Source organism: Phyllostomus hastatus, unplaced genomic scaffold, assembly GCF_019186645.2.
Source record: "Phyllostomus hastatus isolate PE091 unplaced genomic scaffold, TTU_PhHast_1.1 phas_contig_113, whole genome shotgun sequence".
NCBI classification, from domain to species: Eukaryota; Metazoa; Chordata; class Mammalia; order Chiroptera; family Phyllostomidae; genus Phyllostomus; species Phyllostomus hastatus.
Genome location: NW_025333530.1, coordinates 2,699,362 through 2,714,216, shown reverse-complemented (window position 1 = coordinate 2,714,216; position 14,855 = coordinate 2,699,362). Strand labels below are relative to the sequence as shown.

The following is a 14,855-nucleotide window of genomic DNA, read 5'->3' as shown; positions in this document are numbered from 1 at the left end:
GGGGAGGGTAAGAATAGTATGGGAAATGTAGAACTCAATGAACGTACAAGTATCACCCATGGACACGAACTAAAGGGGGGGTATGTGGGTGGGAGGGGTTATTCAGGGTGGAGGGGAGTGAAGGGGGAAAATGGGATAACTGTAACAGCATAATCAATAAAATATATTAAAAAAACTGTTACACAACAAAAAAAAGCGAGAGCTTTGAAATTAAAAGACTTTCTAGGTTTTCTTAGTGTATAATATTTTATTATCATATCTTACAGCACTTGCTATGTAACCTTTAAGATAATATTGAATAACAATGTCAATTGTAAGCTTCTTTGTCTAATTTATAATTTTTGTTGAAATGTTTTTAGTACTTTCCTATTTAGAATAAGCCTTGCTTCTGATTTTTGGAAATCTTTATTTATTATATTTGAGCAGCTTCTTTATATTACTATTTTACTCAAAATTTTTAATAAGACTGTTGAATTTTAGACTTGTTATTCACTGAAACCATCTAGTTGTTTTCTTATTTAATTTTATAAATTTCATAATTTATACTGATAATTTTTTACTATAGAATACTTTTAATTTCTAAAATAAACATTTATTCATGATATTTTAAAAATTCTTTAGCAAATAAATATTCATAAGAGAAATTGGTCTTGTTATACTATACCAAATTTCAGCATTAAAACATGCCCCAGTAAAAATGATTAAGTGGTTTTATTTTTTTCTATGGGTTGGAAATATTTAAGTGTCTTTGGAATTATCTAATTTTTTCAAAGGCTAGCCTGAACTCAAGATGCCCATATAGCATTGGGTTAATTTTTGTCATTTATATTTGCCAGAAAATTATCCATTTACACATTTGTCGGCAAAACGTTGCTTGGTTATTTTTTCAATTCCTCTATTTCTTAATATGTGCCTGTGTTCTTTTTATTTCTAATTTAGTATACTTTTTCTCTTAATTTCAGCTTTTATGAATTCATTTTTAAAATCTCAACATAATTTCCTTAATTGGGAGCTTTTTATTTACTTATTTTTTGTTGCTGAAAATAGGACATGTAGTTTTATTTGAGTACAGTTTTTATTATGCCTCATAGGATTTTGAAAGAAGTAGTCTTTTCATTGATTTCTAGAAGTTATAATTTCAATTTTGGTTTTCTCTTTAATCCAAAAGAGTGTATTGCTTAACTTCCAAATACATAGGATTTTTGGTCACTGTTTTGTTATTTATTATCATTACTATTTGTATTACTATTAACATGTGATCTGCAAAATCTAGAGCTAGAAATATGGAAATTTTGTGATTAAATAAGCAATTTTTATGATTTCTTCATATTTGTATAAATACACATATATACATATGCACACATATGTATATACATATATATGTTTGGAATATGTTGATTTTGTTATTAAATTTTATTTTACTTTTATTTTTTCTCTGGTTTTACTTTTTATTATTTTTTAATAGTTAATATTTATTCAATTCATCTATGACTTTGGTTTTTGTAATCTTTAATCTTTTTGGTTCTGATAAGGGCACATTAGTTTTCTGCTAAAATTTCATTTCTCTTAAGTTTTTTCTTTATTGATTGTTTTGTTGTATATACGTTTTTGAAGATTTTATTTATTTGTTTTTAGAGAGAGGGGAAAGGAGGGAGAAAGAGAGAGGGAGAGAAACATCGATGTGAGAGAGAGGAACATCAGTCAGTTGCCTCTCATAAGCACCACAGCCAGGGACCGAACCCACAACCCAGGCATGTGTTTTGGGGATGGAACAGGCGACTTGTTGCTTTGCAAAATGGTGCCCAACTGAGCCACACTGGTCAGGGTTATTGTGTATACTTTTATTTACTTTCTCTATGATTTCTTTTCTTTTTTGTCTATTAGATCCATCTGATACTGACAGAGGGGTATTAAAGTTTCTCACTATAATTGTGTAGAATTCTTTCACTTTTAATTTATAATATATATATAACAACTTAATTGAACCACAATTCACATACAGGACAGTTCACCTATTTAAAGTGTAAACTTCAGTGGGTTTTTAGAATTTTATGAAGTCATGCAACCATTAATTACTACAGTCATTTTTAGAACATTTTTATCACTCCATAACAATACCCCATACCCATTAGCAATCAATTTTTAATTGTTTTTTGCTTTATGTATTTAACTGCAGTGTTGCTTGGCTTATACAGGTTTAAATGTCTCCGAGACTTTTTTTTGTAAATTGTGGTTTTATTTTATAATGTCCATTTATACTGATTAGCACTTTTAACCTTAATTCTACCTTGTTTGATATTAACATTGCTTTTTCCTCTTGCATTTTCCTTTAGGCAGTTTGTTGAAATTATTTTCCTCCTGCTTACATTCACCCTTAAAAAAATCATCTTTTATAAATGTAATTCTTACAGATAGGGTAAGAATTTCAGCCATTTGAATCCATACTTGACTAATGTATTTCTTTCATCTTTGATTTATGATATTTATTTTACATGGTTCTTCTTCACCTTATTTTTTCTGTTTTGATAATTTTCAAATTCAAAATGTATAAATTTCATTTTGAAATTATGTATATAGTATAAATTGAATATGTATGTATTTATATTTTACCTTTGTAGTTAAATGTTTTGTTCTACTTTCCCATTTCATTACTGGTAATTTTCCTTTTCCTGTTACTCAGCTTAGATCTGTTTTTCTATTATTATTTTAAAGTCAAATATCACTTATTTCCCTAATAAGAATGTAGTTTTTCCCTACTGACCCAGCTCTCTTTTAGAAGAGAACTTTAAAGTGCTGATGCTTTTCTCCTTTCCCCTCCTCCCATTTCTCCTCAGCTTCCTAACTTCTGGGGTTTGCTGAGATTGTTTAGTTCCAGATTATGAATCAAATTTACCTCACAGTTGTCAGTAGTTTCCCTTTTCCCATATTTCAGTAATCTTTATTTACATGTATGTTACAACTTTGTAGATAATCTTTCACGATTATATATCTGTATCTCCATTAGAATGTGTGTGTGTGTGTGTGTGTGTGTGTGTGTGTGTGTGTATAGCAAGGTTCGTTGCTTTTCAGTTCTAAGGTGTTCTATTGAGTGGTGTTGTTTCTTTGAATCTTTGCTAGATATCTTGACTGGGGAACACATTCTTAGATTTAAATTCTCTCAGTATTACATGTCTATTAGTCCACTCTCATCTAGCTTCTAGTGTTACAGATGTGAAGAACAATTCTTTTAAAAAGTTTTTTAAATTACTTGTTTTTTCTTTCAACTTAAAAGATTTTCTTCTTTAAGCCTAATTTTTATCTCTGTATTTCAGGAATTTAATCAGATGCACCTAGATGTGTGTGTGTTTGTGTGTGTGTGTGTGTGTGTTCTTACCAATCCTGGCTGGAATGTATACCTTTTCTACCAGTAGATTCAGGATTTTCTACAGTACAGGAGAAATTCTCTCCATTTATTTATCTACAGTTCTTTCTTTAATGGTTCCTTTTCCTCATTCTAGATCATACTGTTTTCAGAGATTGTATTTTTTTCATGAATTGCCCTGATAAATCTGTGTAGTCAACAGAAAGATCACAGACAAATATCTGTAATACAAGGGAATATCTGCTGTTTCATAAGAAAGGGACACAGTGTGGTTTCTATTTGAAAGGAAGGATTAACTGTGTGTTGGATTGTACTTTACTTATGCTTTATCTTTTAGATGTAGTATTTTTTGGAAAAAAGTATTTTGCAGTACTCAGTGTTTGGCTTCATCTCCATTGTGCTATGTTTCTCACTATTAAAATTTATAGCCTGTGTATATTTTAGAGCATACCTCACCATATTTTCAAAATAGTCAAACTGTAAACTTAAGTATTCCAAATATTTTCATTCCTGAAGCACTTGTTATGCTTCTAATAATATCTATTTCTTTGAGTATTCAAGAATTGATGTTAAATATGTTAGACATTTTCCCCTATCACTATGCTTAGCAAGTTCTGTGATCATAGTTACCTATTATGTATTATACACTTGAAAGTTGTTAGAGTAGATATTAAATGTTCTCACCACAAAAAAGAGGTGGTAATTATGTGATGTGATGAAGGTGTTAGCTAACACTGTGGTGATAATCATTTTGCAATATATGAGTATCAAGTTAACACATTTTACATCTTAAAGTTACACAGTGTGATATTTTAATTATACCTCTATAAAGGTGGAAAATATAATTGTTTTTCTAAAAAAATCATCTCCTTAAATATTAAAATCTCTCTATAGTTTGGACTTGAGATATAGTTATATTGCTTAGATATTAGGTTGAGGAAGCCTAAGTAATTGATAAAAAAATAATTATGGAGTGTTTGTAGCTTACAGAAATGAGTGGTTAGTAGGTATTCAGCTGCTGAGTTGAAGTTTAAGCAACTTGAAGGTATAGCTCTTGCTTTGGTATTTTAGCATATTAGTGGAGACTGATGTCCTTGCTGGGTGACAAGTATGATCTCTGGACTTAAAAAGACTCTGATTTCCAGTGTTTATTAATAGATTGTCCCTTAGAAGATCCTGTACCCTAGTTAGCACTATATCTTTGGTGCTGTAAGTCTCTCTATTCACTTAGTTCTCAAGTAAGTCAAAATCTGCCTTTCCAAGTATAGAGGCCAGATACGTTATAAGTAATTTTAGCCTTCCAATAATGTTATAGATTCAGTTAAAAAGTTAGTATTTCTGTTTATTTACTTTGCCATCACACCCCTCAACTGTTATACTCAGTCTTCTACCCTCACTCCTCCACTAAAATGGCTCTGTCAAAAGTCTCCAAAGTTCTGACAAATCCAATTTACAGTTTTTGTCCTTATTTTGATCTGGCTGTGGCATTTGATAACTGTTGACTGCCCTTTGTAACTCCTTTCTGTTGACTGCAGTAGTACGTTAATTTATTCAATATCCAGCCAATATTTATTGAACATCTACTAATTGTCATGCAGAATGCTAAGCATTAATGATATAACAATGAGCAAGACATGCATTTTTCACCCCATGCAGATGCTTTACTCAAGATGTTGTATTAGACAGACTTCACTTTGAAATATGTCTCTGCTACCTATAATTGTGTGAACGTAGGCAAATTTCTTAACATTTCTCACCTGTGAAATGAGGACAATTAAACATATCTACTTGATAGGAGTTTTTTAACTGTTTAATAAAGTAATTGTGAAAAATTGGGAACATTTCTTGGTACTCGCTTTTCCATTCTTACTGGGACTGCCTAGATCAGTCTATAAAGACATTGCAGCATTTCTCAGGCTGCTGTCTTTGACTCTGGTCATGGCAGCCTCAAGTCTGTCTTCTACATTCTGACTAATTAACAACTCATCTCCCCACCCCTGCACCCCAATTGTTATCTGCTTGCCTTGACCTGACCATGCTGGGATTATTTATTTTTAATTTAGTATACATTTTCTCTTAATTTCAGCTTTTATCAAATTTCATGCTGGGCTCTTGCACCTTCCTGGTTCATCCAAATTCCATAACTGTGCATCTGCTAGTGTGCTTTTTCTATCCCTCTTTGCCTTTTAAACAACTCCTTTTTTTTTCAAGTTTCTCTTCAAACATATTTCCCTGAGGAAAGAGGTAGACATTCTTTTTTCCATACCTCCTGTACGACTCTGACACTGTTTTAGCCCAATCACACTTTAATTTAATTATCTGTAGAGGTCTGTGTGAGAAAAGAATGTGCTTAGCTGTCTTGATATCCTTAAATGTGGCACAACTGTAGCTTTAAAAACTTGATTATAGTTAGCCAACAAATAATGTTTGTTTAGTTTCTGTGAATGAAGTCTTAGTGTCCTAGGTACGCAGACATAAATGGGATAAGGTCCTTGTCCTCAAGAAGTAAGTGCATGGCATGAAGTCAGATGGATAGCAGGTGAGGGACACAAGATTCGTGTCATGAATGACCAGACTGTTTCATTAACAGTTGAAGGACATTAGCATTTAGGCTATTAATTTTTTTAGATGTAAATTAACAATAACTTAAAATTCTGACTTCTAACATACTTGTTAATGAAAGTTTGTTTCTTGAGGAAATGTATTATTATAGACCTAAATGTCAAGCTGTCATGGTGTCTTATGATAGAGAGGATGAGCATTGTCTACATGTTTCAAGTGATTTACTGTAAGTAGGGAGTTGCATTAGTCATAGGTAGAACCTTGGAGTGAGAACTGCACCAGATTGTCTGAGCTGAAGTACTTTATCTGTGTTTTCTACATTCTGAGATAAAGTCTAAATGGAAGTCTTGGCTCTTGATTCATCGCATATTTGCAAAAGTTGAAGTGGTCTTTCCCTAGTTTTAATTTTTCAAACTCTTAAGAACTCTTTTTTTTCTGATTTTGTATAGTTTAACAATTGTGAGAATGAAAAAAAATTGTATTAAGTAATTGAATATTATGGTTTATATAGAATTACCATGTATAGCATTTGAGTGTAATATTCAAAATAATTTAGTTCTTCATTATTGGTACAAGTCACCTTTGCATCCTAGTAGGCCTTATTGTCATTACTTGAGAGCTAACAATTCCCATACCTTAAAGTACAGAAGTGGTTTTCAAAGCAGCAAAGATTTCTGTTTCATAGAGGGTGGCTACTCACTCACACAGTAGTTTTTATTGCCTCTAGTGGATTTACTTGTTAGTTTTTGGAAGATTCTTTGCAATTTTGACATTGGAAATAGAACATAAGCATATAAGCTTACTGTATTTTATTTATACTTGTATTCTTTACTCAGCAACAGTGAGGACATTTTTAATGCTATGAAAAATGCAAGTTTGAAGAAATTCTATTTTTCTCTTCTGGGCATAAAGACCCTAAGTCCTTTTAGGATACAGCTCTTCAAAGTATGGAAGTAGTCCATGGAGTATTTTCAGTGACACATGGGATTTTATAAGTCAGCAAATGGAGTCAGATTATAAGAAACTTTATTCTGAATTTAGTTTTTAATTAGAATTTTTTAATTAAAAGTTTTAATAGTGACAAAGAACATCGTCTTTGAAGGGACATAAATTTAATTTGTATGTATTAGAAATTTTTAGTTATAGTGAAGGTGATGTAAGGATTTGACATAGGGAGAAGTTTTACTGAAGGAATTTTTACAGATAGTAATCAAATCAGAAGAGTGTGGTTTTATAAGCCAAGAGAGAAGGGAGATTTAGAAGGAAGAGATGATAAGTAGAATCAAATGAAAAGATAAACAACAAACAAGGTTAACTAAGATAAGGACAAAACAGTATGTACTAGTTTAATTAGTTATAAAAGCAGTTTCAGTGGAGCAGTTGGAGCAGGAGCCAAATTGCAATGAGTATCATCTATCTTGTTTTCTCCCACACTAGTGAACTGGGCAGATGAATGCTATTGTTATCAGTTCTGGCTGGTATTACTGTTAGTGGATGCAGCATATGTTGAAGGACAATCTTGTAACGTGACCATGTGTGTGGTGACTGATGTTTTCATCTTAACAGGTGACTTTCTCAGCTTGCTTTGAGTATCAGATCTGTGAAACTAAAGTTAATGTGAAATGCTTCTTAATAAAGGGACTCTTTTTCCCTTAGATTTTTACTTTTTTCATTTCACATTGATTTTAAGAACGTCTTTGTCAATCTGGCCTTTTAACTTGGCTATCACCGTGTTTAGACTCTATAGTAAGGTATCAAAGAATGTTTGATGTTTTTTCACTCTATTTTATTATAATTATATTACTATAAGGCAGAATTCTTTTTTGCCACAGCATCTAGGAGTAACTATGAACTTAGAAATTTAACCAAAACCTTTAACTCTATCTGGTCAGATTACTAGTCCACTCGTGGGTAATTTTACTTTTTTAAGTGAAAGAATGCAAGGCATGCCAGGTTTTGCCATTTTTAATTCCTTGTTTTGTCTCTCACTGACGGGTCTAGCTGACCTACAGGACTTCTCCTGGGATTCCTGACTTTAGTCCTTCTTTTTATCCCAGGGGAAGACGACCTGATACCTTTCATCACTCGTGTACCATAGATTCCCTTTCTGGTTGATATTTTCCACTTAACAAGTGGATTTTAATAAGTAAGATGGTAATATTGGATGGACATACTATAGAGACCTTATAGCTGCCTCTATAAAAATCTTTTAACAATGAGTGAAATCATTAAGGAAAAGATATTATTTGTGCTAATTACAGCAAATGAAGTAGGGCAATGAAAAGAAAGGTTAGATTAGCAGCATTTAAAAAGTTGTTGCTTCAGAGATTGGGAGAGAGAAAAGTAAACAGATGAAATGTAGAGGGTTTTTAGGGCATTGAAGCTACTCAGGATGGTGGAAATACATCTTTATACACTTGTCAAAACCCAAGGAGTACAACACCAAGAGTACATCCTAATGTAAACTGTGGACTTTGGGTGATAATGTTGTATGAGTGTAGGTTCATCAGTTGCAACAAATGTACTGCTGTAGTGCACTGTGTTGATTGTGGGGTGTGGGGCTTGTGTGTGGAATGGGCCTGGGGTATATAGAAAATGTTTTTACATTCTTTCTGCTCAATTTTGCTGTGAATCTAAAATTGCTCTAAAAATAAAGTCTGTTTAAAAACAAACAAATGAGTTTATACTCATTAACATCTTAGAACCATTCAGAAGATGAAATTTACTTTCTCTGATTCAAAATGAATGAATTAACCTATTTGGGAAATTTATGGACCTCTCATGTTTCACTCACTAGCTACCTCATTTGATAAGTATTTAAAAGCTTTAAGTTCAATTATTTATATGTTTCTTCACTAATATTTGCTTCCTATTTGCCTCTAGGTTTGAAGTTTGAGGAAATTCAAGAAAGATTTGGTGAGGAGTTCTTTAATATATGTTTTGATGAGAATGAGAGAGTCCTTCGAGCTGTAGGTGGCACATTGCAGGACTTTTTTAATGGCTTTGATGCTTTGTTGGAACACATTAGAACTTCTTTTGGAAAACAGGCCACTCTGGAGTCACCATCATTCCTATGCAAAGAGCTTCCAGAAGGTACTCTTATGCTCCACTACTTCCACCCTCACCACATTGTGGGCTTTGCGATGCTGGGGATGATTAAGGCTGCAGGAAAGAAGATCTATCGGCTGGATGTGGAAGTGGAACAGGTTGCAAATGAGAAATTGTGCTCTGATGGCTCAAACCCAGGCAACTGTAGCTGTCTTACTTTCCTTATCAAAGAATGTGACAATACTCATATCACAAAGAACCTTCCGCAGGGAACCTCCCAAGTTCCCGAGGACCTCCGAATTAGCATCAACACCTTCTGCAGAGCTTTCCCTTTCCACTTGATGTTTGACCCCCACATGTTAGTCCTTCAGCTGGGGGAAGGCCTGAGGAAGCAGCTCCGATGTGACACTCACAAAGTGCTCAAGTTTGAGGACTGCTTTGAGATTGTTTCTCCAAAGGTGAATGCCACCTTTGAAAGGGTCCTGCTGCGACTGTCTACCCCATTTGTGATTAGGACCAAGCCTGAGGCTTCTGGCACGGAAAATAAAGACAAGGTAAGTGGCCATGAACTTGAGATCGGTGATGAAAACTAGAAGATTGCATGATTATTTCAGTAAATTACATGCTGACCGTACTTATAATTATTTAGGCAAGACAGCTAAAACTGCCATTTAGAAAATTACTGGTCCCTGGATGTATGTAATAAGATTTGGCCCTATTCCCAGCCATTTTGCAGAGTGTTTGCATATTCCATTAATTTATTTCAGAATATGAAAAGAAGACATTTATTAATACTAGCCATAGTAATTACAAAAATGACAGGACTCATTAAAATCTGATACTGTAAACCCATGAATATTTCCAGTGATTGAAGTCAAACTATGAGAGAAATGGGAAGACTGGTTACAACACTGTGGGACGTGCTTGCCTTGTCCTTAAATAAATGTAGGTTAAGAGCTAGCTAGACTTTGAGTATGTTCTGTCCTAAGTTCCATAATCTAGGAACATCTGGTTTGCATTATAGTTTTGTCCTAATATAGAGAATAATGTATTTTCTAAAAAAAAGTTGGAAATGAAGTAACTATCTCAGGAATTCTAATTAAATTTTAGTCTATGTTTCTTTAGAACATGTTTACTCCTTGAGAGAATACAGTGAACACTAGGTATCTTTATTGTGGATTTGTTTGAAACCCTTTTGGGAAAATCTGGGTCATAAATTATGAATAAATGATGGGAAGAACAGAAATACATCTTAACAGTTGCATTTCAACAAACATACTTCCTCAGGCAAATATTTTTTAGAAAAAGTCAACCATAAAATAAATAATAAAATGTAAAGAAAAATCAGCTATGACTTTTAAATTTGGTAATATACTTTTAGTGATCAAAAGGGAAAAGGGATTCTTTCAATGTTTTGTATCAAGATAAATAAAGTTCTCTTAGGCTTGTTCCCAAGCATTTTGGGAGAGCTGTTGGCTCTCAGAAATGCATAGGTTGCTCTGGGCCGAAGGAAGCAAGTGTTGCAGAAGCAACTGAGAACTCGGTGAATGAACAGTCTACACGTATTCTGAATGCTTGTGGTAATAAAGGAAATGAGGAAATAGCCTCCTGAAAGCAGAGTCAAAGACATTTTGGGGGATTTTTTATTCAGCATTAGTTTTATAATTGATTCATTTTAATAATTTTGAAATTCAGCAGAAAAATTATAAACAAATAATTTGAGAAAGATGAAAGGATGCACATTTATTCGTGACTGAATCAGGTGGTTTAGGAATACTCATTCAGTGGTGTTTTCATCACATAAGTTCAGTGATTTGAAAACATCCAAGGGAAATCTTGAAGATTACATTTTGGTACACATCAGGATATATTAGTCTGAATGACCTTCATTATTTCTATTTTATTACACATGATGTTTTAAATAATATTTTTCACATGTGCATATATATATATTTTTTTTTCAATAAATGCTACCCATTTATTGAAAAGGAAATGGACTGAAGGAAAGTTGTTAAATATGTGTCTTTGTCCATATCTGTAGTTGTGTTAAAACTGGGATTATTCTATCTTTGTAACATAGGGAATATTGAAGTCTTAGTTCTGTCTTACAGAAGTACAATTTTTGGCTAGGAGGATTTGCAGCATCTCTGCCCTTTAGAATTGAAGTTAATATTTTTAAAAATGTGCTTGGAGTAGAATATATTATTACCAGTATTAACTGTTTTATATTTTTGGTAGATTTGAGATATATTAATTCAGTTTAAAGTTACTGCTTCAGATCTCCCCACTCCATATTTCATCTGGCTATATATCTATTTAATTTGTGCACCAGTGTAAGAAATAGACCTAATGAAATGATGACTCAAATGTCAAGGCCCCCTGCCAGTTCCAATAATAAGGGACTGTGCTCATTGAGAAGATGCAATTATAATTTAAACATGTCAGTGGCAGTTTAAAAATAAAGCAATAGGCAGGATTTTTAGTTCAGATAAAGATGACAGTCTTGTCATCTTATGTTACATTTCTGTTGGTTTACCTGGGTTTACCAGAATGGGTTTTTGGGAGGGTGCAGTTGGCCCAAATGGAAACTATAGTCAATAAAATTGTGGCATGGAGTGAGTCTTAACTAGATGTACAACACTTTTGAATTATTATGTTGCTAAATTCTAAATTTGTAGTTTCTTAAAACATGGAAAGAAGAAAGAAAATCAGGGTTAAAAATTATGTTTCTATTGATAAATTTGACCTTGATATTCATTATTTTCCCTATAATAGCTGTTCCTGCTAATAACTTTACATTGTCTGATGTTTCTAATTTGGTAAGGAAGTTCTATTTTTAAATAAATTAGCATATTTATTTCTTAGTAGAACAGTGAAGGCTTTCATGATAATTTAACTTTTTGGGCCATTCATTTAATACCTATGAACCACTGCCCCTGCCGTCAAAACAAAAACGAAAGCAAACCAACAAAAACAAGAGCTAATCATGCAGCTGAATGACAGTAAATCAGGAGCAAAATGAACTGTAATCTTTTTGCTAAACCATGATCTTTGTTTTGTGTTGTCAGTCAGTGGGTGAGTACATGGCTAGAGGTGGATCATGCTTGTGAACAATTTGATGAGCTACTTATGAAATAGGAAACCATCATCCTTGTTTTAAAGAGTTATAAAGACATAAGAGTTGGTTACCAAGCAGCAAGAACACCACTGACAGGCATCTCATACAGTAATCATGGCCAGAATTTAATTCAACAGAATTTTGAGGTCAGAAGGAACTGTCCCAGATGGCTTGACAAAGCTGGGATTCCCATTTTTTTGTTGTTGTTTTTCCCTCTACATCTTCTCTTAAGTGATCATCTATGCCCCATATATTCTTCTCTCTCAATTTTCTGTTTTTCCCATATGGCATCCCTATGTCTTTGTCTTTTTAAGAAAGATTTTATTTATTTACTTTTAGAGGGGAAGGGAGGGAGAAAGAGAGGGAGAGAAACATCAATGTGAAAGAGAAACACTGATCAGTTGCCACTCACATTCAGCCCATCTGGTGACAGAACCTACAACTCAGGCATGTGCCCTGGCCAGAATTGAAATGGAGACATTCTGCTTTGTGGGACAATGCCCAAACAACTGAGGGATGGGACGTTTTGTCTTTCTTTAGGCTCAATTCCTTTTTAAATCATCTTCCCCTATCAGATGTCAAGCATTAAATATGAATAAATTAGTTTATTATTTAAAAAGAAGAGATTGGGAATTAAGATGTAAACGGGCATCCATGTTAATTTGTGCTGTGTTATCTCTCAGGTTGCTCTAATCTAATATTTTTCTGAGAATTTGCAAGTTTATCACACAGATCTTTTGACGCATTGTGGCAAGTTTAAGAAGAAATTTGTTGCAGTCCAGTATGCAGTTTAGGTGTCAACATTTGGTCATATAAACCTAACTCATTGACATAGATCCCAGAGCTTGTTTTGTATGTAAGGGACCATGTTTGTAGTGGGGTTATTAGAAATTAGAGGAATGGCTCAGAGCTTCCTTCTCTGCATCGTAAGGTGGTGATGTGTGGGGTGAATGGCAACAGCCTAGGAGAGAAGTACCTCTTGACAACAATGATTTTAGTAAGTCTTTGTAATCTTGGAGCCTCACATTTATTCATTTGGAAATTAAGGAAACTAGACAACTAATTAATATTTTTACTCCTTTACAAGTCATCACTAACAATATAGAAGTTTATATGAGGTCAGTCGATCCTGAAGCTTTCTGTCATCCCTGTAATTCAATGAATTCACATGCATTTTTAAAAGAGACAGAGAAGAATCTTACTTTTCAACCATAGAGGGCTCATTCTATCATGAAGACTAAGTGAAAATAATTCTCTGGCAGCTTATGCTGTCAAATAACTCAGAAAGTCATTTGTGAGGATTAAATGACATACTCCACGTAAAATTCTTATTAAATCTTTGGCCTCTTGGTTAAGTGTTAAATAAATGTTCATTATTATTACTTCTACCACTATTATTATTATTGTTCCTTTCTACTTGTAATATTCCCTCTATTCATTTTCTTCCTCACTTCTTAACTTCTAGAAAGAAGTACTGGGGATGGTTAGTAGATTTAATAATTTTAGAGAAATAGCAAGTATATCTAACATCTTCACAAAATGTGACCTAGGCCTTGCTTCTTGTCTTTTCAACAAAGACTTGTCACTTATTCCATTGGAACTCTGGATCTGCTTTTTATGTAAACTATCATTGTTTTAAAATTCTTAGTGTCCTTTCCAGATTCACTAAAGTTTGGAACCGAGTTTTTTTACCTGTGTCTACTATTATGTTTTCTGTTCACTTGCTACAGTACTTTGCTGTGCCTGTGGCTTCTAAAACGAAATGGACTTCTTAGCTTAGGCACAACTTGAAGCAGCAATGGATTTTGGCAGACAATGAATAACATGAACTCTTTTGACATTTTTTTCTTAGTAGCAATGCTTCAAAGAACTTTCATAACGTTGTGGAAGGAATCCAGCATTTGAAGTACATCATCCCTATGACAGAGCAGTAGCATCATTATCCATCTTCACTTTAGTTCTCAGGTTTGGAACCAAGGAAAAGCATAACAACACATTTCTTTTTCAATCCCCAGAAATATCCTCATATTTGGCTTATTATTTAGAAACTATGAAAAAATGCTGGGAAATAATTTTTAAAGAATAAAGGAAGAATTAACCTCTGATCTCTGTGGTCAAAGTTATTTTCAAAATGCTGTTTTATAGTTTTCAGACACAGGGCCAGCTTTTTTTGACATGATGATTGAAAAGCTTATTGATTTTACCATTTCATAATGACACTGTTGAAAGACAAGTTTAATCTGGTTGTCAGGAATACATTATTTGACTTGAATTTAATTTAATTTGGGAAAATGTGAGCTTTTCTTCTCTTTTTAGACCATAATATTCTATTAGAAAATTTCAAGTAGTGGATAATATTTTAGTGATGGACAAAATAACATTAGGACTTTCTTTATAAATTAGCATTATAGAACATAGATATAACTTCATGAAAAACTATCTGGAATTTTCTTTGCTCTTATAAATGAGATCTTTAATATTAATTTTATGTGGCTTATTTTTCTCTACACTGATCCCTGACCATAAACTGTCTTTTTAAAGTAGGTTAGACAAGTTGCGATTCTGATGCAGATATTACTGGAGTTCCTTCTGGCTCTCTCTTGATTTTTTATGGCTATAATGTTAGAATTTCTGTATAGTGTTGTGTTACTGTATAGTTACTGCAGTCTGTACAGCCAGGGGATAAGGTACATGATTATATAATGAATTATGTACTTCTTACAGTGATCCCCATGCTTGAGGTGCACATTTTGCCATGTTTTTATT

General features: G+C 33.2%; 1 protein-coding gene across 1 annotated transcript in view; it reads left to right on the top strand.

Moving 5' to 3' along the window:
• Positions 1 to 14,855, top strand: part of GUCY1A2 (guanylate cyclase 1 soluble subunit alpha 2) — a 324,528-nt gene that overhangs the window by 67,964 nt on the left and 241,709 nt on the right. The window contains exon 4 of the mRNA XM_045837914.1: positions 8,807 to 9,525. Within this exon, the coding sequence (XP_045693870.1) occupies positions 8,807 to 9,525 (719 nt within the window). The remainder of the gene's footprint in view (positions 1 to 8,806; positions 9,526 to 14,855) is intronic.